Source organism: Pteropus vampyrus, unplaced genomic scaffold (genome assembly GCF_000151845.1).
Source record: "Pteropus vampyrus isolate Shadow unplaced genomic scaffold, Pvam_2.0 Scaffold411, whole genome shotgun sequence".
NCBI lineage: Eukaryota > Metazoa > Chordata > Mammalia > Chiroptera > Pteropodidae > Pteropus > Pteropus vampyrus.
In genome coordinates this window covers 839,336-863,894 of record NW_011889192.1, presented here as the reverse complement: position 1 = coordinate 863,894, position 24,559 = coordinate 839,336, and the positions used below count along the sequence as shown (strand labels likewise).

The 24,559-nt window shown below is 40.9% G+C and overlaps 1 protein-coding gene and 1 pseudogene across 1 annotated transcript in view; both read left to right on the top strand.

Moving 5' to 3' along the window:
* Positions 1 to 24,559, top strand: part of USP40 (ubiquitin specific peptidase 40) — a 69,616-nt gene that overhangs the window by 41,796 nt on the left and 3,261 nt on the right. Inside the window, exons 21-32 of the mRNA XM_023523774.1 lie at positions 77 to 205; positions 1,480 to 1,566; positions 5,736 to 5,772; positions 7,420 to 7,484; positions 9,171 to 9,245; positions 11,691 to 11,817; positions 13,776 to 13,870; positions 15,171 to 15,289; positions 18,364 to 18,429; positions 20,523 to 20,733; positions 20,844 to 20,939; positions 24,215 to 24,309. Of these exons, the coding sequence (XP_023379542.1) occupies positions 77 to 205; positions 1,480 to 1,566; positions 5,736 to 5,772; positions 7,420 to 7,484; positions 9,171 to 9,245; positions 11,691 to 11,817; positions 13,776 to 13,870; positions 15,171 to 15,289; positions 18,364 to 18,429; positions 20,523 to 20,733; positions 20,844 to 20,939; positions 24,215 to 24,309 (1,202 nt within the window). The remainder of the gene's footprint in view (positions 1 to 76; positions 206 to 1,479; positions 1,567 to 5,735; positions 5,773 to 7,419; positions 7,485 to 9,170; positions 9,246 to 11,690; positions 11,818 to 13,775; positions 13,871 to 15,170; positions 15,290 to 18,363; positions 18,430 to 20,522; positions 20,734 to 20,843; positions 20,940 to 24,214; positions 24,310 to 24,559) is intronic.
* LOC111731937 lies at positions 4,867 to 4,982 on the top strand (annotated as a pseudogene).

The window sequence follows — 24,559 nt, the reverse complement described above, 5'->3', positions numbered from 1 at the left end:
TTTTTTTTTCTTTCTTGACATTCTTGATGTTCAAAGAAAGGCTGATTTCAGTATATTATTTTGCCCAGTCAGGTAGAAATTAATAACATTCATTATATTATCAAAATTCTTCATAGTGCCAGACAGTTACACTTTGAAGGAAGCAGAATTGAAGATGGGGAGTTCATTGGGATTGTGTCCTGGAAAAGCCCCAACTTCCTCTCAGGTAACACGAAGTCTCCTGACAGAACAAAATCAACCTTCCTGTAGTCAGAGGTTCTTAATTTGATCATTTATACCTTAAATAGTGCAGTCATATTGTTTTTCTTAAAAGTTTTCTTTTCCTTAAACAATACCTTTTATTTTAGGGGTACATCCATATTGTTCTCTGTGTTTAAATCAAAAGTATTATGGCAAAGCATATTCATAAGATTCTTTTTCTATGAGAATTCTGTGATTAAGGGGGATCTTTAAAGTTGAGTGGCTACCAGTTTCAACCATATTTCATAAATTCTAAAATGCACCTGTTTTTCTCTCACATTTTAGCACTTGCGAGATTAGGCTGCATCTTAAAATCAGTGGCATCCTTCAATTATAGCTGACTATGTTTTTTCTTTGTGGTACAGAAAATAATGATTAATAACCATGCATTTTAGATTTAATGAAATACAGTATGTTGATTTTGGATTTAATTACTCTCTGCAGTAATATCATAGTCTCATAGCAGCTTTGTCATTATCAGTGTCCCTTTTTTTCTATAAAATACTATCTGGTTGACCTTTGCCAGAAGCCCTACCTAATTAGTAAACTTTTATTACAGTCCAAAAGCCACATTTATGTCCTTACTGTTAAGACTCTGTATCAAGTTAAGCTAGATTCATATCAGGATCTCCAGGGTTCCTAAGTCCACATTATTCGTTTCCTAAGCCCCTCCCCTTTCATTTGTTCTTCCCCTGAACTCTAGCAAGTAGCGCACGACAGGCTGAGGAGGGCCTTGGGACGTGACAAGTGACTTTGACTTAGATGACTTAGAAAAGAAAAGCAGGGCTACAAAGAACTGGATGGACAAGAGATCAGATTTATATTTTTCATAAGGAGTCGTGGGAAATTTTATATAGAATCCCTGGACAGAAAATAAGGTCATGATCAAATGACTTAGAGGAAAAACACAATTAATGCTTACAGTGTATAGTAATTGCAGATCCCTTTGAGGAATGATCAAGAAAGAGATGGAGATCGTAGCAGAATAAATAATATCTGTGAGAGGCGTTTATTAGGATTAAAGCCATTGGTAATGAAGCATCTTGACATTTCTAGGAAGCTGAGATTATTGTCTAAATTGTAACATTAAATTACACAGTATAGTCTTGTTTTTACATCATTTGAAATTTTTATTAAAGTTTTATGGACTATTGGCTTCTCTTTTTTGGAAGTAAATACTACATTTATAGAATTTTAAAATTTAGATTAAGTTGCATTCATACGCTGTCTTGATCTTAGCTGTTCCTGTTTTTCGCTGTGGGAAGTGACATTCAACCTGGGACAGAGATGGAGATCATAGTAGAAGAAACCATATCTGTAAGAGATGTGAGTAATGTTACTTTGTTTTGGGGGAAGAGGTCTGTGAGTGTTTGGTGTGGGGAACAGTGGTGACCTGTGTTAGATCTTGGAGGTCCTAAGACTCAGGTTTACAAAATGTACTTTAAAGAAATCTGTGTACTCACTGAAAGAGTAGTTTGGGGAGCTTGAAAATTGGTGAACTGGCTGGAATTTTTTAAATTAGATTCTTATTATTTTCCTTTTTGATTATCACTAATACTTGTTAATGGTAGGAATTGGGGATATGTAGAAATGGATTAAAAGGAAAAATTAAAATCCCTCATCTCTTATCCCACTAATATTAACATTTTGGCATATTTCCTTTGTGTTTTTACTTTACATACACACGTAATTGCATACAGAAGTATGAATGTGTGATAAAGCAAACACGTAACTACGTTGGTGGGACTAAGAACTGGGACTATCTGTGTTGGGAAATGGAGAGGCAGAGTAACATCAGTGTGCTTAAATTAAGACTGTACTCCTGAAGAGTCAAGTGAACTTGATGTATTTTTTTCTTTAAACAAATATTTTTCTAGTTCTTGCCCCCAAAATAGCTTAGAATAGCAACAACAACTTGACAGTACTGAGCACCCAACACCCAGATTGTGGTCACTAAACTCCATTTCCTACTACAAGGAACCAGGGCTTCTTGCAGTCTGGCTGGTTCTGTGTCTAGGTCAGCAAAGTGTAAGATGAGCCTGGAGCATCTTGGCAGAATGGAAAACAGTGAAGCCAGCAGACTACTGGCGTCCAGGAGACTCAGGAGCCAACTTGAAGAGGCTCCCCCTGATTAAAGCCAAGATGGTTTGAATCTCAGTGGGAAAAATAATGAAAATTGACGAAATCCACGAGTTCATACGGTCCTAAAAAATACCCTATTCATTGATTACATATGAATAACCAGATGGATGTTTGGCAACCTTAAATGAAAGAATCAGCATTTATCCTGTTTTTGTTTTGCAGCTATACTTCAGGGCAGCCAAGTAGATAATAAAAGGGGTGTGTGTGTGTGTGTGTGTGTGTGTGTGTGTGTGTGTGTGTGTGTACGCGCACATACCCCAGCTAATAAAATGAAGAAAGAATTTTAGACTATCACAGTTTTCCAAATGATTTAATGGATCTAGACAATGATCTTGAAAGACTGCTAACAACCCAAAAAGAGAAACACCCAGACATTATAGAAATTCGAAACAGTATCCATGCTTTTCTTGCCAAAAAAAAAAAACCCAAACTAGACCTGAGTCCGATCGAGACTGTAGGTGTGAGGACCAGTTTATTAGAAGTGCGGGGGGCAGAGGGATGTGCTAAAGGGACCACAGGCCTGAGTCAGCCTAGCTCGGGGGTAGATTGCTCTTCCGGAAAGCACTGCGGGCGAGTTGGTCTGTGGCTGAGAGGTACTTAGGAGATGTGGCAAGCAGCTGCAGCGTGTGGACTTCAATCTGCTGTTGAGTCATTTTAATACTAGTTTAAGAGAAAGGGAAATTTGGACACTACGTATTTGTTATTAAGGAATTCAGTATTTTTAGATGTCATATTTATTTTAGGGTCTTTTTGTTTTTAAAGAATTGTCATCTTTTAGAGATGAGACCAATTATTAATCAATGAAATTATATATGTCACATTTGCTTCAAGAGAATTGGGGCGGGAGGAAGTCAATACAGGTTCAGTGGGTTGGGGTACTGGCAAACAGGATTTGGGTGATGGACACTTGAGGATTCATTTTACTGTCCTCTCCATGTGTTTGAAATTTTCCATGAGAAAACAATTTTTAAATAATTTTTTAACCCTTTGTTATTTGCTGTGAATATTTTCACATTTTTCATTTGCCTTTTAACTTTAGTGTTTTTTTAATTTTAAAGAAAGGAAACGATAAAACTCTTCAGGAGTGACGTGTACATCTTTCTGTTCTCTCTTGAACCCGCTGGGGGCAGCCTTGTTCCCCTCACCCCGCTGAGGCAGCTCTCATCACGGCCGGCAGCAGCCTGCAGGCCAAGGTGATGGGCAGTTCTCAGTCTTCGTGTTGCTCTCTCAGCAGCTCTGGGCGTGCTCGATGACTGTTCTTTGAAACACTGGTCGCTTGCTTCCAGAAGAGCACAGCTAGGTTTTCCTGCCTGCCCCTTCTCAGTTCGCTCCTTCTTCTTCTCTCTACCCATGAGCACCTTCGTGCTCAGTTCTTAGACTGGACCTCACCCCAGAACTCTACACCTATATATCCAGCTGCTACTTGGTTGCCTTGTAGTCGTCCCAATTATAACACCCCATGACGGCACTCCTGATCATATCAGACGTGCGACTCCATTTTTCTACTTGCTTAGGCCAAAACCCTTGTCATCATCCTTGATTCTTTAATGTCTTACTTCACATCCAATTTTTCAGGAAATCCTTTTGGTTCTGTCATCAGGATTTATCTAGGATCTGACCAAATCTCATTCCCTCCTCTGCTGTCACCCTGGTCATCTCTTGTCCGGGTTGTTCCAGCAGTTTCTTCCTTCCATCCCTGCACCCCCTAGGACCTGTTCTTACAGAGAAGCTGGGTGGGCTATAAGGTGTAAGTCACATCAGTGTCTCCTCTACTCAGGATCCTGTGGTAGGATCCTGAGTCCCCAAGTGACCTTACGATGCCTGTGTTCTCTGGCCCTCTGGTATCTTTTTAAAAACGAAAACAAAAAAAACCTCCAACTACTCTCCCCTCTCACAAACTCTACTCCAGCTGCATTGGCCTCGTGCTGTTCCTCAAACAGGCCTTTTCCTTGGCTGTTTCCTCTGCCTGGAACACAATTAAGTTGAATGCTCACTTGTTTGTTTTAGTTAAATAATGGAAAGCCTTTAAGACCAATTTTCTCTGAATACAGCTTTGGTCACATTCCTTATGTTTTCATTGCCATTATTTTCTAAATAACCTTTAGTATTTTAAAGTCTTTTTTATTTTTAATCATACAAGTAATAGTGGATTTTTTCTTATTTTTTAAACTTTAGGGAGGGGTTAAAAAAATCCTCCTTGCTCGCCACCCTATTCTGTTCCCTTCCCCAGAAGTCACTATTGTCATTGAATGACATAATTTTATCCAAATTCAATAGAGTATGTGCCCTTCTGTGCCTTTGCCATGCAGATACCAACATGTGGATATGTTTGTGCACATAGAGACGAAGAGCTTAACCTGTTTGTATGGTCTCTTAAATCATAAATGGGATCATGCTGGATGTGGTTCCATAGTATAGTGGTTAGCACGTTTGCTTTACATACAGAAGGTCCTGGGTTCACACCCCGTGGAGCCACCATCAATGGTCTACGGCCATGCCACCCTGAAGAAGCCTGATGTCTGATCGCAGAAGCTAAGCAGGGTCGGGCCTGGTCAGTACTTGGATGGGAGACCACGTAGGAAGACCAGGTGCTGTAGGTGTAAATAATAATAATAATAAAATGAGATCATGCTGCATGTATTATGCTAGAATTTTGTTTCACTCAAACTATTTTAAAGATCTTTTAGACTGGTACATAGCAATGTGTTATCTTTTTAATTGGTTTAAGACTTTTCATAGTTTATTGAAATGTTCCCATGTTAAAGGATATTTTGTTTGACTTTTTTCTTACTCCGCGCAGCACAAAGTGATCAGCATAAATCAAATGCTGTTTACTGTTTTGGCCTACATTTATTTAAGAATGTTTTTCCTCCTAGGGAGTTGGGAGTTTTTAAGTATTTTGTTTATTTAAACTTCTATTAATTGCGTCTCATTTATTTGTTTCGTGAGATCACAGCTTACACAATTCTTTCCTTGCTAGTTTATATGTCACCAATTGTGTTTCATGGGTGCCAATTACAGGCTAATCTCCTTTTCAAAGTTTAACGTGTATCTGTTAAATCAGCCCAGTTAATCTTACTATAAAGAGAGTCAGTCCTACTGCAGACCTGGAAGCGGATGAACAAAGCTTTGCAGTGCATTCTGGGTAGAAGCACAGGTGACTTTCTCCCTCCTGAGCTGGCCCTACCCAGTTTTCAGGAGGAAGAGTTTACTGAATCATCTTTACTATGTGTATCTTTATCTGCTGAGGATTAGGTGTAATCGGATTTAATTGGCCCAGGGTCCAAAAGGTTGTTTCTCACAGTACTGTAACTCAGAAACAAGAAACTAATGAACATATTTTTTTTTTACAGTGCTTAAAGATAATGCTGGAGAAATCTGGCCTAGCAGGTACGTTACAGGTCGTGATGGTGTATAATCTTACCCACACCCTTTATTTATAGTATGAGCCTGATGAAAACTTCTCGAACTTTTTTTTGCCAGGCTTGTCAGTTACACTTTCCATCCAAGAACCATGAATTCTCCTGGTTCTTGTTTGCAAGCTACAAGAAAACTAGTGTTAGCCTCCCTCTGAGGAAGGAGACGCTAGATAGGATCCAGCAAAGGCACAAAAGAGATAAAGTTAAGATTTACACCCTATGGAATTACCCAGGTCTTCCATTGATTTATTTTTTAACCTCACTGATTCAGAATTTCAGTGCATTGTGTTTCATGCCAGTGTTTTTGTGGCATGGATTAGGGAATATAATGCACATGAGAGACCTAAATGCAGGGTATTGCGAAGCAGCTTCCCGGGGGAGTCACATTGGTGAGCTTGCTGAGGCGTCCTGCTGCGTTTGTCCTATTGCTTTGCCATTCTCAGACTTGATTCGAGTGGAAGCTGTGGCTCCACTGTCTGGACGGGAAGGTGACATGCTCTGGGCGTAGGATACTCTTCTAGGGGCTTAACGTGCAGTACTGCTTTTCACCTCGACAGTCGTCCTCCCACGCGAGGATTATCACCTGTTCCCATTTTACAGGTGAGAGAGAGAGGCTGAGAATGGTTAAATGGCTTACCCAGAGTTACACAGCAAGTGGCCAGGTCCCTGATTTCAGAACCCGAGTTCTTTCTACCGTGCTGTGCTATGAAGTAATGGTGTTCACTTTTAACTTACTGGCATTTTTTTAAAAAAACTTAAATATTGATATAACTCTTACTGTATTTAAAACTAGAACTAATGACAAAAAAGGTCTGCAAAGAACAATATTGGGATGCAAAACCTGTGGCCTCTGCAGAATAGATATCAGATATGTGTTTGTTCCTTTGCCTGTAATTCCTTTTGGCAGGAAGGGGAGTCGACTGTTTCTATTGCTATGTTTTTCATAACCGAGACTTCCGACGTCTCCCCACTCAGCTCCTACTCCTCAGAAAAGTCTCCTCCCATTTCGTCAGTGGCAAGCATGTGAAAGACAAATTGAATTAAAGACTATTTAACATTTATAAATGTTCATTTATACCAACTTCATTAAATGCTATTCCAAAAGCACTATTTTTTGTTAGCCTAACTGCTAACTGGGTAGAAACAGTTTCGTTGTACATGTTATCATTTGCCAAGTGATGTCAGCACATGCTTTAGGCAAAGAGAGTGAAATGAAACAACTTCATGATGATTTTAGAAGAGATTCTGTACTGATGTGTATATGTACATACATCTATACTCGTGTGATGTATATATGTGTACATGTAAATGATAAAGGCATAATATAGATACTGTATAATATAGATACTGTAGCAAGTGTTATTTTTATTTGCAAGCATACATTAATTATATACAATTACACATCTGTTCTTGGTAGAATAGAGAGAAAATTAACCGTATTAGGGGAACAACTTAATTTTTTCATGCTCCAGAAGGTATAATTTACTTTAAAAATTAATAAATAATTATTAGATCAAATCCCATTGGACATTTATTTACCCAGGAGAGTGATTCCTGACAAACTCTCAGAATATATTTTCCTCAATTTTTTTTAATCTTGATTTTGATTCCTTCATAGGAGACAAATGGCATTTACGAAAAATGGATTGGTGCTATGAAGCTGGGGAGCCTTTATGTGAAGAAGTAAGATATTTCTATACATTTCATTCTTAAAAATTATTGTGTTTCTTGGTATTTTCATACAGGATACCCACCCGACTCATGTGAATAAAAACTTTAATTTTTTTAGGTTACAAAAATCTATACATGGGTCTACTTTCACTTTTTCCTTGCTGTAGTGTTTTGATAGCGTGTCAGAGGGACAAGTCTCAGCTAAGTGGGAGCATTTCTAATGTCTGTGTTAAGTCCTCTTTTGATAAGAGAATATATCCCTAGGAATGCTAGTTCTTCATTAGGAGGCAGAGAACGTCAGAGAACAAAAGGCATTTGAACTAATGAAAGAACTTGAAAATACACTCTGAATTTTGAAACCTGCATATTTTAAACTCAGAGTTTCTCTGTAATTTGATGGCAGAATTCATCTTACCAACCAGTCACATAGGCTCTGATCTAAATTACATCTCTGGATCCAGCAAAAGTCATAGGGTATAATTTTATCATAAGAGGTAGAGTCTGGTTAATTTTACTGTGACCGAAGAAGGAGACCCAAAACGAAGCTTGTGAGAAAGCTCAGACAGTCGTGGTCAGCCACCCTGTCCCTAGTCCTTACCTGCCTGCTTTTTGCTCAGTAATAGACAGTGGCCTTGGGCATTGACAGAGGTTGATTTAAGCAGGTGTCCTGGAGCCATACCCTGTGATACTCTTTCCTGCATGGCAGTCAGTAATAATGGAGAGAGGGCCCTCTTGAGTTTTGGCCAGGAATCTGACTGCCTAGAGTAAGAAGTGAACCTCAGAGAAACTTTAAGACAGTTTGGACGTTGGGGGCCTGCATTTAGTCAGGTGGCTTCCGCATTTTCCTCTCCGCGGTTCCCATGTTGCTAGGGAACAGCTCAGGAGTCGTTGAGAGCACTCATTATTCTGCCAGCTGGCTCCTCGTCCCAGGTTTGCTGTCTGTCTCTCGTCCTGCTCTTTAAGCCTGAAAGGCAGCCCACCATCCTCACCTGCCTGCCTGCATGCCTGGGCTCAGCCTGCAGGCCCGTTTGTGTCCCAGGCCTGACCGTCTCTTCTGCTGGCCTCCTGGCTCGGTCCCTTCTTTCGCCTGTTACTAAATGACTAAAACTGGCTTCCCGAGCCCAGGTGTCCCCACTTCAGCATGTCACATTGATTTTTTAAAACCCTTTCTCCACAGTTTTAAGGGGCTTTTTCCAAAACACCTGAAAACTTTTTTTTCCCTACTCCACATCCCTTCATCCTGTTATTTTCCAGCTGATACTTTCCACTCTAATCAGTCTAGTCTCTTTGCTCTTCCCCAAAACCAGCCCTGCTTATCCTTGACTTAGGCTTGACTTTGTTCTGTGCTCTTCTTCGCAGACTTTCTTCTCGTTTCCTCCAGCTTTCCAAATCCAATCTATCTATTTAGGCTTAACTAAAATTTCATTTTCCGTAAATCTGACTCTCATCATTTCTCGTTTCGTCTCTCTCTCTTTCCTCTAATCTTTTATGATACTTAGAGTTCATATCCCATAATTTAATATATGATACACTCTTTTACAGTCTTAGCTTATTTCCTACTCTTCAACATCTGCTTTATTATTCATTTATTTAGTTCTTGAAAGAGTATTAGAGACATCAGGTTTTTGAAAAAGGTCTGGTTGTCAGTCTGTTCTTCACAGAAGCCATAAATGACGAAAAGAATTTCTGTGTTCCCAGGGTGCAGCACTGACAGAGCTTACGATACGTTCTGGAGATACGTTGCTTTTAATCGAAGGAAAACTTCCTCCTCTGGTAAGATTTTGCTTCTAAAAAGGCATTTCATAAATAATAGGTATTGTCGTCTGATTACTAAGATGATACACTCGCACCATGGGAAAGTGGGGGCGTACAGACAGTCATAAGGAGAATAAAGAACCTACCCCGAAGCTTGCCACAGAGACGCTGCCACTTTTCACGTCTGTGTGTAGTATCTTCCTGGAAAATCAATCGTACGTGTAATCTTCTTTTCTACTTTTTATATTTAACTTTTTAAGCTGACCATAAAATCTAAAAACAATGATAGCCAATGAATGACTTACCACAGTTTAATTCACTTATCCCTATGGTTAGAAATTTAGCTTGTTTTAATTTTTTTTCTTTTAATAGTATTTCTTAAGATAGTTCTAAAGATGGAATTAACAAGTTAAAAGGTAGGAACTTTTTAAAGACTCGATGATATAGAAGTTGCCAAACTCTTTTCCCAAGAATTGTGCCAAATTTCTAGTCCTGTCAGGGCTCATTTCGCTGCCCTTTTACAAACACTGCATGTTATTGTTTTTTAAAATCATAATTTGTGGGGTTTTTTTTAACGTGGACACGTGTCAAGATAGAAACAAAAAATGACCCAAAATTCTAGCAGATAACCATTTGCTTATGATCAGAAAATCTAACAGCATAGGCTTTAAAATGAAAAACGAGCGTCTCTCACATCTCTCTCCCCAGAAAGAGCTATGATTAACTTGTTTTTCCTTGTATACCCTTCTAAGAAAAAAACAATGCTTTTTTGTGTGCTGAATGTAAATATGGGCATATCTTTTCTGAAGTTTCCATAAAGGGGTCGTATCCCATGCATCGTTCCACGCCTGTCCTTTCTGTTCGTTTTTATTCTCTTACTGTATCTTGCGGGTCTGCTATCGACCCACACAGACCTGCCTTATCCTCTTTCGTGACTTCATAGAATTCTGTTGTATTTTATCCCATGCTCTCTGAAGTTAATTTTTGAATTGATAATACTTGTGATTCAAAATTCAAAGTGTAAAAAAGGCAGAGCCAGGAAAAATAACTATCCATCTTATGCCCCAGCCACTCATGGTCCTCCCTCCATAAGCCACCAGACTGCTCTGTGGCCTCACACGGAGCTGTATGTTTTTTAATGCACACACATATGTACATAGCACATAATACACATTCATGTGTATATGTCTTTATTTACACAAAAGATTATACGCTAGACTCCCTATTTTGTAACTAGCTTTTTTCATTACTGTTTTACCTCCATACAGGTGCCGTGTCAGTACACCTAAAGCTATGTCACTCTGTTTGATGGCTATCTAATATTCCATTGTATGGGGGCACCATAACTTATTTAACTGGCCTTTTTTCAAAGATTTAGGTGGTTTCCAATCTTTTGTTTATACAAATAACACAGCAAAACACATCATAAATGCGCCATTTTGCAAACATATATCTACAGAATAAATTACTAGAACTACTACCCTATTTTGCTACTATACATAAATAGTTCGCAGTGAATATCCTTGCATCTCCGGCTGTGTATGCAGGGCTGGTGTATCAGAAGGTGAATCCTTAACCGTGGGATGGCTGGGTCAGAGAGTTTAGGCACTTAAATTTTGATAGTGCCGAATTACCGTCCAGAAACTTTGTAGCAGTTTATATTCCTGCCACCAAATTACGAAAGTGTTTATTTTACCCATATTTTCACCAACATATAGAATGTTATTAGACTTTATGGTTTTTGACAGTCCGGTAGGTGAAAAGATGGAATTTTATTGTTCTTATTTACATTTCTTTAATTGAATGGAGGTTGAGTATTTGTTAATCTTCATCTATTTGAGAAACAGAAAAACAGCCTCATTTTAATATGCATTTCTTGAAATACAGATTTAAGATATTTTATGTGGTTTTCTTCACATTCTCATCTTCTGTTGGAAATTGAGCACAGTAACATCTTTTATACCTAATAACTTAAAGTTCTAACTCAGAAAAAGGGGTGGGAAGAACCAGTTAGATTAGTAAAACTGAAACTACAGGATACGTTTGAGGAAATGGGTTTATTTCATGGAGTCCACAGAACCCAGCTTAGATCAACAGGTTGCTGGTTCTCCGTAAAGTTGAAAACTGCTTGTAACTGGCGCATTAGGTTAGTGGTGCTCTTAGGGACTGCAGATATTTATATCGCCTGTCAAATATTTTGTTTATACTTTTTGTTTAATGTAGCTACTAAGATACTTCTAAGCAAAGAACTTCTAGTTCTAGGCATTCCAAAGTCTGATTTTTATGATTTAAACTTTTAATTGTATAAACAATTAACAAGTATAGATGGCAGTTATACAGCTAAAGGAAAAATAATAAATTCAGGAACGTTTTCTGTTACCAAGATGTTTCTGTATGGGTGTGAGAGAGGATGTTCACTCGGTCTGTGTGGGTCACAGCTGTCGTAAATGCTCCATTCCTCAGGGGTTCCTGAAGGTGCCCATCTGGTGGTACCAGCCTCAGGGCACCTCGGGTCAGTGGAAGAGTCATCTGGACCAGGCGAACTGCACCCCTTCCCAAGGTGGGGTCTGGAGACCTCCTTCCACCCAAGGTGAGAGCACAGCAGAACTTCACTTCTCTCTCGTGAAGAGAAGTGAAATTATTGCTTCTGATCTGAGAGGCAACCGAAATACTTGTTTTTAAAAATGTAAGGTTGAAAACAAAAACCTGCTTACTCCATAAGTCATTTGGTAACAACAGCACCACCCTATTTTTAGGATGCTTGGGAACCTCCGTAAGGTACAATCTGTTATTACCTTTATGTTATATCAATATATTAAAATTTTTCAAGGCATTTTTCTATATCGCTCTCAAGAGCCTCATGGCAGTGTGAATAGTGGCCTCGTTTATGACAGTAGACTGGAATCTTGAGGCTTAAATCACTCACGGTGACTTCACACAGCCCCCCAAGGGTAGAGGGGCAGGGAGCCCACACCCTGCACAGCTCCTACGTTTTCTGCCACAGCCTCCGCTTGATTGTTAGGAACTGCCTCGGGGCATTCCACCTGGCCTCGCTGACTTCTGGGGAGAAACCAAGTGCGAGCATACAGTTTGCTTCTGAGTCGCTTCTCCACAGACAAGTCGGTACACACACCAGGATGAGCGAGCAGGCACTAGCAGCGACTTTGAACTGATACTGTTATAAAGGAACCACAAGTTAATCTCCTTCGTAACTGTAGATAATCTCTTTATATTTTTCTTTCCATCATGCTTTACTTATTTAGCTTTTTTAGTGCCTCGAAGTAGTATATACTTAACATTTCTTTTTATCTTTAAACCCCAGTACAGAAATTATATAAATGAATTAAATTCTTATCTCCTTACTCTTTGAAGTTAGGCTTATATGTATAGAGCAATAAAGTATTTTTGTGTTGAATTAGCTATGAAATTAGCATTAAGTTAATTTTTGGTTAGGTTATATTAGATATGTTAACTAATTCTAAAAATGCCTTGGCAATACGATAATAATTACGTATAGAGTTGGCTACAGACTTAAAAAGCATGTTTAATCACTGAAGAAACAGGTTTGGTTTTTGGTAGTCCTTCGTATTACAACATACAGGACAAGCTTTTCATTCCTGAGAGGTTCCTCGAAGTGTCTCATAGCTCATGGTGTCCTCAAGACACAAGAGGAACCACTCACGAAGCTTTTCCTCTTAATGAAAATCATATCATAAATACATTAAGTGTTAGGTTAGCAGTGTGCCCATCAATCAACAAAGGAATTTAATTAAAGCAAAAATGAATGAAATTATTCTGAATTTTAAATTTTGTTGCCAGCTTTTATATCCAGAATTTTAGATGAGAGAACATTTTGTTTTTCACTTTTTAAAACAAATGTAGAAAGGCCTTATTGTCAAGGGTTCTTTAAGCAAACATTTACTATGTGGCATCCGCCATACCGGGGACTGGACAGACAGATAAGAATGACAGCCTGTCCTCTCTTGAAAATCGTATTCTTTTGGGGAGACAGATTAGGGAATAAAATAAATAAATTTTATTCCCTAATTTATTTATTATAATTTATTTATTCCTTAAATAAATAAAATATATTTATTTTATTCCCTAATCTGTCTCCCCATCCAAGGAAACAGACAACAGAGAAACAAGTTGGGATAAGTATTATGAGAGAAAGAAAGAAGAAGCTAATATAAAGAATAAGGGCAGAGTATCCTACCAACAAAGTCCTCTTTAAGGAAGGAGAGAGTATGGAAAAGAACATTCTAGGTAGATAGCACACGTGTGAAATCCCTCAAACCCACTGCAGTGAGAAAATCGGGATCGTGTGCCACCAGCGTGCTCTCGTGCCACCAGTGTGCTCTCTGGCTGCCCATGTACAAGGCAGGGCTTCTCCCCTCCAAAGCCAGGACGGGCAAGTTCAGGGAACCCAGAGCTTCTTGAATGGTATGGCATGAAAAGAATTTACAACATCCTAATGTGCATACATTTCAGAAGTAGGAAATCGATGCATTTGGAGCCCCTTTCAGACTCTAGCTCTGTTGTTTGTAGGTGTTCCTGGTGACACGCACGCAGAAGTTCCCCTCTGCTACTTGGGAGACGTGGACATCTCAGAAGAAGCCACTTTGGTGGAACTGAAGTCTCAGGTCAGACCGCTAGCCACTGCGTACCTCGTGGCCATCTGGTTTCTTCCCGTGAGACGTTAATGTATTCTTCTATTTCCTTTTCGCTCAAATACAGTCTGTTTTGACATGGCAGGTGTTATATGCCATGTACAGTGGTAAGCACCCAACAGGCGACCCGCACGTGGCTCAGACAGCTCCAGGTGTTCTTCCTGCCAGGTGCCCTTGTGGCTGTCGTTTCTCCCTCCTCTGACAGGCATGCTCTGCTTGCATTTCAGGATAGCCCCAGTGACCTGCGGCTTATGTTTATTTTTATTTTTTAGGCAAATATGATTTATCGAAACACACGTAAAGCATTCCGTTGACCCCATTTACATTGTTGTTGTATCAGTGTGATCCATGTGTTAAATGTTGTTATTCAAAAGATGCGTTATCAATTTCCCAGGAGGTCAGAACATGAGCTTTATGTTGGGATGGTGGATCTGTCATATGGTTTTCTTATGCATCAGTATAGAGTGTTTGTGCAAGTGGAGAGGGTGACTTGAAGACAACACTGACTGCTAAAGCACCGTCTCGCTGTTGAGGGACTGGAATGAACAGCCTTTCCTCCTCTTAAAGGAGAAAACTGGCAGATGATGTGAATGTCGGTCGTTGATGTTTAACCTGTATGTCCTCAGTGTTTGAAGCGACCTTCCTCAAGAAAAGCAAATGGCCCTGTTCTCATGAGAACAAGTGGGAAGAGACTTTTTTCTTGTATTGGATTGAAATATACAAAATTGTTGTTTTTAGGTAAAAGGATGAATATTGGCCATTTTATATGCTATAGCCTAAATATATTAATATATAAATAAATAGTTATCTACTACAAAATTAGTACAGCAGTTTGGCCCTAGCAGTTGGATCCAAAGATTTTTAAATATTTCAGAAGGTTATTTCCTTGGCAGAGCACAGATTGAAGAATTACTGATGACAGGTGAAGGCGAGTCTCTTGCTTTTATTGGAGTGGCCTCTACCCTGGGAGTTATACTCACACAGAGGTTAATTCAAAGTTTCATTTTCTAAAACATAATGATTAAAAAGAAGCTTTTGGTTCAAATTTAGAAATCGAAAACACTTATCTGTCAAGCTGATTTTAGTAGAGAGGAATATAAAAAATTATGATAAATGGGATTTAAGAGATACTCCTGTGATTTTTTTTATAGATCTTATTATTTAAAATACTCTTTCCTCCAGATGTCATAGTGCTTCATTTATTTCCCAGAGCAACATATTCTTAAGAGGGCTTTTTCAAACCCTCTGGACAAAATATCTGTTTCTTTTCTAGGCCATGACCTTGCCCGCCTTCTCGGAGTTTCTCGTCCCATCCCCAGCCTTCCTCAGAGCCTGGACAGTGGAAAGTAAGCGCCCCGGCAGGCTGTTACGAATGGACCAGCAGCAGCTCAGGTAGGTGTCCTGTTGAACACTCAGTAACAGCAGCCTGTTCTCGGTAATTCCACGTTTGGCAATTGCATGATGCTTTTTATCGTAAACTCTGGGACAACTTCAGTTTCCAATATCAAGTACAATATTAAGTACTGTGCTCCAGAGACTCTGTTCTTTTTTTTCTAGCTTTATTGAGATATAACTGATATAACATTGTGTAAGTTTAAGGCATACAATCTGTTGGTTTGATATATATAGCAAAATGATGACCACCATAGTGTTAGCTAACCACCTGCAATATGTCACATAGTTACCATTTCTTTTTTGTGGTGAGAACATTTAAGACCTACTCTCTTAGCAACTTTCAAGTATGTAATACACTATTATTAGGTATAACCACCATGCCGTCCATTAGATCCCCAGAACTTACTCATTGTATTACTGTAAGTTTGTAACCTTTGACCAAAATCTCCCCTTTACCCCGCTGCCAGCCCCTGGTAACCACCATTCTTGTCTCTGTTGCTAAGAGTTTGACTTTTCCACATATAAATAAATATCATACAGTATTTGCCTTTGTCTGACTTAATCTTTTCATAATGCCCTCAGGTTTCATCACGTTGTTGCAAATGGCAGGATGTCCTTCTCCCTCATGGCTGTGTGTGTGTGTGAGTGTGTGTGTGTACACACCACATCTTTATCCATTCATTCATTGACAGACACTTAGGTTGTTTCCATATCTTAGCTGCTGTGAACATGGAAGGGCAGGTAGTTCTTTGAGATCCTGTTTTCATTTCCTTTGGATAAAGACCCAGAAGTGGGATTTCCAGATCATTTGGTAGTTCTGTTTTTAATTTTTTGAGGGACCATCGTATTGTTTTCCACAGTGGCACCAATGTACACTGCCACCGGCAGCTCACGAGGGTTCTCTTTCCTTTATGTCCTCGCCAACACTTACCTCGTCTTTTTCATGATAACTATTCCAACAGGTGTGATGTGGACTCGTGGTTCCGATTTGATTAGTGAAGTTGAGCGCCTTCTCATGTACCTATTGGCCATCAGTATGTCTTCTTTGGGAAAATGTCTATTCCTTTCCTCTGTCCATGTTTTAATTGGGTAGTTTGGGGTTTTTGCTCTTCAGTTCTATGAGTTCTTTATAACTTTGGCTATTAACCCCTTATCAGATATGTGACTTGCACATACAGTCTCCCATTCCATGGGTTGCCTTTTCTTTTTGTTGGTTTCCTTTGTTAGTGCAGAAGCTTTTTGATTTGATGCTGTCCCACTCGTTTATTTTAGCTTTTGTCACCTTTGTTCTTGTTGTAAAACCCCCAAAAAGCATCGTGAAAGCCAATGTCAGGGAGCTTAGTGGCGCACCCCCTTGTTCTTCTAGGGATTTTACTGTGTCGGGTCTTACGTTCAAGTCTTTCATCATTTCGAGATGATTTTTGTGTGTGGTGTAAGAAAGCAGTCCAGTTTCATTGTTTTGCGTGAGGCTGTCCAGTTTTCCCAGCACCATTCATTGAAGAGACTGCCTTTCCTCGTTATATATTCTGGGTGCCTTTGTCATAAGTTAATTGACCATATATGCATGGATTAATTTCTAGAGTCTCTGTTGTGTTCTCTTGATCTATGTGTCTGTTTTTATGTCAATACCATACTGTTTTGATTACTGTAGCTTCATAGTCTAGTTTGAAGTCAGGGAGCACGATGCCTCCAGCTTCGTTGTTTCTTAAGATTGCTTTGGCTATTCAGGGCCTTTCTGTGGTTCCATACAAATTTTAGGATTGGTTTTTCTATTTCTGTGAAAAATGCCATTGAAATGGGGATTGCGTTGAATGTGTAGATCGCTTTGGGTAGTATGAACATTTTAACAGTATTCTTCTAATCCATGAACACAGAGCATCGTTCCACTCACTTGTGTCCTCGTCAGTTTCTTTCATCAATATTCTACAGTTTTCAGTGTACAGATCTTTTACCTCCTTGGTTAAATATTTTCCTAAGTATTTTATTCTTTTTCATGCTATTATTGTTTTCTTTGTTTTTCTGAGTTTGTTGTTAATGTATAAAATGCAGCTGGTTTTTATATATTGATTTTGTATCCTGCCACTTTACTGAATTTATTTATTAATTTTAATAGTTTTTTTGGTTGCATCTTTAAGGTTTTCTAAATAAAACATCATGTCACTTGCAAATAGAAACAATTTTATTTCTTCTTTTCTGATTTATGTGCCTTTTATTTCTTTCTCTTGCCTAATTGCTCTGACTGGGACTTCCAGTACTCTTGAATAAGAGAGGCAAGAGTGGGCATCCCTGTCTTGTTCTTGATCTTAGAGGAAAAGTTTTCAGTTTTTCGCCCTTGATTGTGATACTAGCTGTGGGCTTGTAATAGACGACCTTTATCACACTGAGGCACATTCCCTCCATACCATTTGTTGAGTTTTTAACATAAAAAGATACTGAATTTTGTCAAGTGCTTTTTCTGTAGCTATTGAGGTGATATGATTTTTATCCTTCATTCTGTTAATGTGGTGTGTCACACTAATTGATTTGCAGATATTGAACCATCCTGGCATCCCTGGCATAAATCCCACTTGATTATGGTGTATGATCTTTTTAATGTATTGTTGAATTCAGTTTGCTAATATTTTATTGGGGGTTTTTGCATCTGTGTTCATCAGGGATATTGGCCTATAATTTTCTTTCTTGTAGTGTCCTTATCTGGTATTGATAGCATGGTAATGCTGGCCGCATAAAATAAGTTTGGAGGTGTTCCTGCCTTTTCTGTTTTTCAGAAGAATTTGAGAAGGACTGGTATTAGTTAATTTTTAAATGTTTAGTAGAATTCATCAATGCAAACCATCTGGTCTTAGACTGTTTTTTTAGGTTTTTGATTTCTGATTTAGTCAGTCTGTTCATATTAATTTGTCCATTTCTTCTAAGTTGTCCAATTTGTTGGGGTATAATTCATAGTGTCTTAAATTTTGAATGTTCATATATGGTATAATATTTTGCTTAAAAAGAGAGCTTAAAATTGGCAAAAATGTTTTAAAAAATTAAAGTGTCACTCAATATTATTTTATTTCATTTATTATCAGGGAATATAAACTGGGAAGAAGAACTGAGATCTGCTTAGAGCCCCTTCAAAAAGGAGAAAACTTAGGGTAAGACATCCTACAACACATACAAAATTATACACACATCTTATCATAGTGGATGGTTTCTTTAAAATCTAACAACTTAAATTTTTTTTTCACTGCTGCTAAGTAGTCTGGCAATTTAAAACAGATTGTGTTTTAGAAATGTATCCGTATGCCTGGGGTCTACAACTGGGAACTCATTTTTCCGTGAAAACGAGAATGGCTTTTTCGGTAAGTCCCAAATGCATAATGAACCCATGATGACCTTGAAGTGTAAGCAAGAGCGTCTTATCAGGGCATTTGGGCAGTAGCACCTATCACTCTGCCCCCTTATTCTGCTTTTTTTTATCCTACTATAAGCTGACATATTACACACTTTTTAAATTATCTGTCTCCCACTACTAGGATGTAAGCTTCATGAGAGCAGGTACTTTATTTTTTGGTCACAGCTGTGTCCCCAATATCTCGATCAATGCCTTTGTCATAGTCAATTATTTATTGAATAAGGAAGCACCCCAAAGTTATCTACAGTCAAATTCTTCCTTATTATTTTTCACTATAGAAAAATTATAAGACGTTTTTGTTAGTATCACTAAATATTAAAATCCTTAAGATTCCTTCTACCTGGTAGGATATGAATATCTTTCTTGCTATATAATAATTCTCATAACTCTCTCTCTACCATGTCTAACCTTCATTTAGAGTCATTGTTTGTAAAAATTCACTCTTAACACAAATGGTATTACCAGGAGTAGTTTCCTGGAGGGGAATTTCTGGATCAAATGATATGGACACTTTAAACCTTTTAAAATAGTTAAATTCCTTTCCAGGTAAATTATACCAATTTATGTTCCCACAGTGTTTCTGCATATTTACTTCACCCTCAGACCAACGTTGAATGTTGTCATTAAGTGTTCTTTAAATTGATAAATGAAAAACGGTTATCTTGTCTCATTTGCTTCAGTGCTTTGGTTGCGACTAAGATTGGGCATTTTTTTCCAAAGGCTTATAAGCCAATTGTATTTTGTGAGTGTGTGAACTATTTCATATATTTTGCCTGCTTTTTAATGGGGTCTAATCTGTGTGAGCTCTTTCTGTAACAGTGACATTGACCCTTTGCCATGTTTGTTTTAACCTTTTGAAGACCATGCTGTGCACTTACTTAGACCCCCGTCCCCATCGCTCGCCTGTCCCTGACTGCCCTCCAGCACTCTCTGCCCTCCTCAGCCAGGCCTCTGGTTCCTCCTCACCCTCGTGACCCCACTGGGCTCAGCGCCAGGACCTCTACTCCCTGGTTCAACAACATAACACCCCAAGGAGAGGTTCCGGCTCTCAAAACGCCCTTCCGGACCACGGTGTCCCCCTCGCACTCGCTTCTCCGCATTCACTCGCCTGTTCCCTCCCGTCACTCCTTTTCTCCGACTGCATCACCCTTTCTTTTGGAAAATAGACCAACATGACAGAAACACATCATTAAAATCACTCATCATCTCATCCTAAAAACACAAACAAAACAGTTTTCGTTTCTCCCCCCTCTACCTTTCGGTTCTTACCTGTAGTTTTTACTTGGTGCCCTATGACAATCTCCATACATCGATTTCTCCCACTTTTCCGAATCATTCTCTTCCTCCAAGAGTTCTAATCGCCGCCCTTCTGTTATCCACCTCTCCACCCATCTCTCTTGCCAACCTGAAGCCCCTGGCTTCTTCTCCCTGGCTACCCCACAGCAATTCACATTTTTAGCACCTAAAATACCTTTTTTCCCCCGCCAGCTTCTACTCTGAAATCAGCATTTCCCAGGAAGTCACAGTGGCTGGGAACCTGGTCAGGTTGACCCTCTTGTCTCTTTGGCCCTGCCCCGGTCCCCTTCCACGGAGGGAGCCTCCTCCACCCTCAGCAGTGCCCACTGCCTCCCTGAGGACTCTGCTCTGGGCTCACAATAGAAGCTTCACCTCCGTTCGTTCGGGTCAGGATTGAAAGGAATCAAAATAAAGAGCATTGAAGGGAAATCTCTGCTTGTACAATGAAAAGGAGGGAAGCTTCGCCCATCGCACCCTGTAGTTACCGCGCATTTCTCACTGTGTTTGGAATCTGACCTTGACTGTGTTCTGGCGCAGCCCACAGGAAGTGCTGCTGCGGACGCAGATGCGCCTCCCCGGCGTGAGGGCCTACGGCCTGCCCCAGGACCTGGTGTGGGACACTGCCCGAGGCGGCACTGCCGGCACCCTGAGGCAGCGGGTGGCTGATTTCTATTCCCTTCCCGTGGAGAAGATCGAAGTTGCCAAGTACTTTCCTGAGAAGTTCGAGTGGCTCCCCGTGTCTAGCTGGGTGAGGCTGCGGGGCTTTCTCGAGACACAGGGTGCTGCAATGTGTCAGATAGGGCTTCATTGTGAATTTGAGGTTGAGTTCTTTACTCAAGATGCTTGATTTTCCTATAGAACCAGCAAATCACCAAGAGGAAAAAGAAGAAAAAGCAAGAAAGTTTGCAGGGGGCGCCTTATTACTTGAAAGATGGAGATACGATTGGTGTTAAGGTAAGTTGTTGAACAGCAAATTTACCACTTAGACAAACACCAAGATCATGGTGTTTGGTAGAGAAGTGTTGTCAAATCTTCATGGCACAGATAACCCCGTTTTACGTAAGCTGTTTCAAGGAAAGCCAGACAGCTCATCTTATGAGGCCAATAGAACTTCAGTACCAAACCTTCATTTTGGGTCTGACCTGAATGATAATGTTTTTGAAGTCTTACCACTAAGCGTGTTGCTGCGGGTCTTGCGTAGGCTCCCGTGTTAGGTTGAGACGTTCTCTCCCATTCCTCTTAGCACATGCTTTTTCTCCTTTCATTCGGTAGTGTAGCATGATTGCATCAATACATTCTCGACACTGATCCATCCTTGAACAAACCGACTTTGTTGTCATGGAGTAATATTTTTTATGTTCAGGGTTCATGATTTTAATCCTTAATTTAAGAATTAATTATTAATTTACTGATAATTCAGTCCTTGATTTAATATTTTTGTGTTAAGGAATAAGTATTCCTTTAATAATAACTTGGTAGTCAATAACGTGACCAGTGTAATATGAACTTCTTCCCCCCTCCAAAGAAAAGTTAAAAATTGAAAGAGAGGTAAAAAAAATATAAAACTGTTCTTACGTGCATTTCTCTACAGAGGAGATTCAGGATACTGCGCGGGTATACGTTAGGTGTATTAAGAGAGTTCAAAAGACTACGAGACCGGCATACATAAAACTACACGGTAACGAGCACACCCGCCAGAAAGCGTTCTGAGACCTTGCTGGAGACCATCGCAAAATGCGGAGAGGCATTAAGGCTCCAGCGGGCACAGAGCCATCTCGTGTACTGGGGCCTCACCACAGTCAGCGTCAGTTTTCCCACCGCGGAGCTCAGTGTCATCCCAGAGAAGACCAGCAGATTACAGAGAGTGCACGCCGGAAAGACAAGGGCCAGAGAGCTGAGATAGTGTCAGAGACGAGCAAGGTCAGGGGCCTGGTCTTACCAAGCGTTAAGGCTGACTGTATGGCTTCAGGGCCAGGGTAGACCACTGGGATGGGACACAGAGCCCTGCGGCAGAGTCACACAGATGCGGGGATGTGACAGGTATTTCAGTCAGCATGACCGTTAGATCATTCGATAAATGGGTCTGGGAGAATTGGTTATCCATATAGGGAAAATGCAGTCATAATTTTCATAAAGAGAATCCTCAAATTTATGTAAGTTTCATAAACTCTGTATGCACCTCTGCTCAACCGCATACCACAATCAATACGAAGAGCTACATGTGAAAAGCAGTGGTTTTCAACCTTTAGAAGATACGAAAATCTTTGACTTAGGTTAAGAAGGGTTTCTTAAAATAGGAAACAATGCACAAACATAAAAGAATACGATTGATAAATTTGAGTACATTAAAAGGGAAAACTTTTGTTCATCAGAGGAAGCCATAAAAAGTGAAAAGCCAGGCCTCAACCAGGAAAAGTTATATGCAGCAACGTAATTAACAAGAATTATTATCCAGAATATGTAAAGCACTTCTACAAGTCAGTTATAAAACGATAACCCACCAACAGGGGGGAAAGGGCAGAGATTAACACCGGCAGTTCTAAGGAAAAACCAAGTGGCCAACAAGCAGTTGAAAAGATGGCTTCCTAGTACCGGGCAGCTGCGGGTCAGAGCAGAGCGCTCCACCCGCAGCCAGACCCACAGAACCCGGGCGCTGCCAGCAGGAGTCACACTGGCCCAGCTGCCAGAGACGGCTGGGCAGTTATTTAGTGAGAGAGGCCAAAGTGATGCCCAGCAAACTCCACCCCTACGTCATTACCGTAGACCAGCCAGTGCGGGTGTGAGACGCACAAAAGGTGCACTGGAGCGTGTCGTTTGTAACTGGAAAGAACTTAAATGACCCTCAGAACGGGGGGAGAGAAAATGGGGGGAAAATACAGATGTAGAACACAGCAGCTGAAGCGACTACACCAGAGCCACGGACATCCAGGTATTGTGTGTTGAACAGGAAGCCAGGTCACAGACCGGTCATTTATGGAAAGTGCCGAGGATCGCCGCACTGGGATGGGGTACAAGTGGGGACAGGAGCAGGAGCACCAGACTCAGTGCTCACCCCTCGTGGGGGAGGGACGTCAGCAGCTGTCTTCTGCTTGAAAAACGCTGTAGAAAAATGGAGAAACATTCGCCGCTGTCCCTGACACTCCGTCACGCGCCAAGTACCACCCGTGCACACGCTTAACTCCGTTTCCCTCATGACAAGGTGCGGCACAGGGCCGCCCCGAGGGGACTGTGGGACCGCGCCTGGGCAGCTCTGACCACAGCGCCACGCGGCCTGTGCCCTCGCTTCCGCTCCCCTGGGGACGTGGGGTCTGCCCCATTCTCTCTGTAGTTTCTCTTATTTTGTAATGTTTCACAGTTTTTTAAAAACACATGTCCAACTTACTGGAATCAAAATTACAACGTTTACCTTGCACCGTTTGTTGGGCTAGAGATCATAATATTTTTTGTGACATTTTCCTCGCCCGAGAGGGGAGAAGCAGCATGACCGTCCTGCACTTTTCAGTCCCTGCGGGTGCGGGCTCAGCGCGGGCACCACAGTCACTGGGGGATGAGGCCGGCTCCAGGGCACCCTTCCCACACCCTGACAAGCCTCAGAATTTTCCGACACACAATTTCCTCGAGTTGTGTTTTTTCAGGGTTAATATTTTGACAAGCTGACACTCACTGAGACGTGGCTGTGGGCGGCCGTGGGGAGCAGCCAGTGTTTATGGTAAATGACACTCATTTATCAAACTGACTGAGCGCTGGGAGGCAGGCCTTGTCCCCTTAGAAGGACAAATCGAGCATCTTTGTTGAGAATATGCCAGAAGCTTCCTGGAGATTCCAAGGAGTTAAAGGACAAGGCACACGCCTTCCCGCAGAGGGGCACAGGGACGCTGACCATGTGTAAAGCAAACCGTGCTTCTAGCTCAACAGGGTCCCCCCCACTGCCCCGCTCTCCCCGCGCTCTGACGCCCCTCTGCTGGGCCCACGCCCCACGGGGCGTTTGCAGGCAAAGGTCAGGTGGCTGAGCCGAGCCCTCTCAAGCCCTGCCTGACACTCTCACAGTTTGTCATCAAGCACTAGAACGTTTGCTATCGGTTGTTAACCTAGTTTAAGTGTGGATATTGCCTTATGTCAGTTCAGGTAAATTTTTACCTAAATTACCTGAATCTCTATGTAAATTTACATAAATTACTCTTGTAGATTGAAAAGATACCTGAAAATATGTTCATTCTTTTGAAACGTAGAATCTGCTGGTGGACGATGACGAAGATTTCAGTACAGTCAGAGACGACGTTGGGAAAGAAAAGCAGAAGCAGCTCGCCCTGGGGAAAAAGAAAAGGTAACGCGGGGTCCTCGTGCGACGGGGCCCCGAAACCTGACTGCTCGTGCTCGCTCTCCCTCTCCCTCAACAGCTCCGGAGGAGGAGGGCTTGGAACGGCAGCACACAGCCACAGGCGCTGGTGAGGAGGCCCGGCCTGCTGTCCTGCACAGCGCCTCCACCAGGAAGCCCGCCCCTGCTGGGTCTCAGCACTGCCCCCACCACACACACACACACACACACACACACACACACACACACACACTCTCTC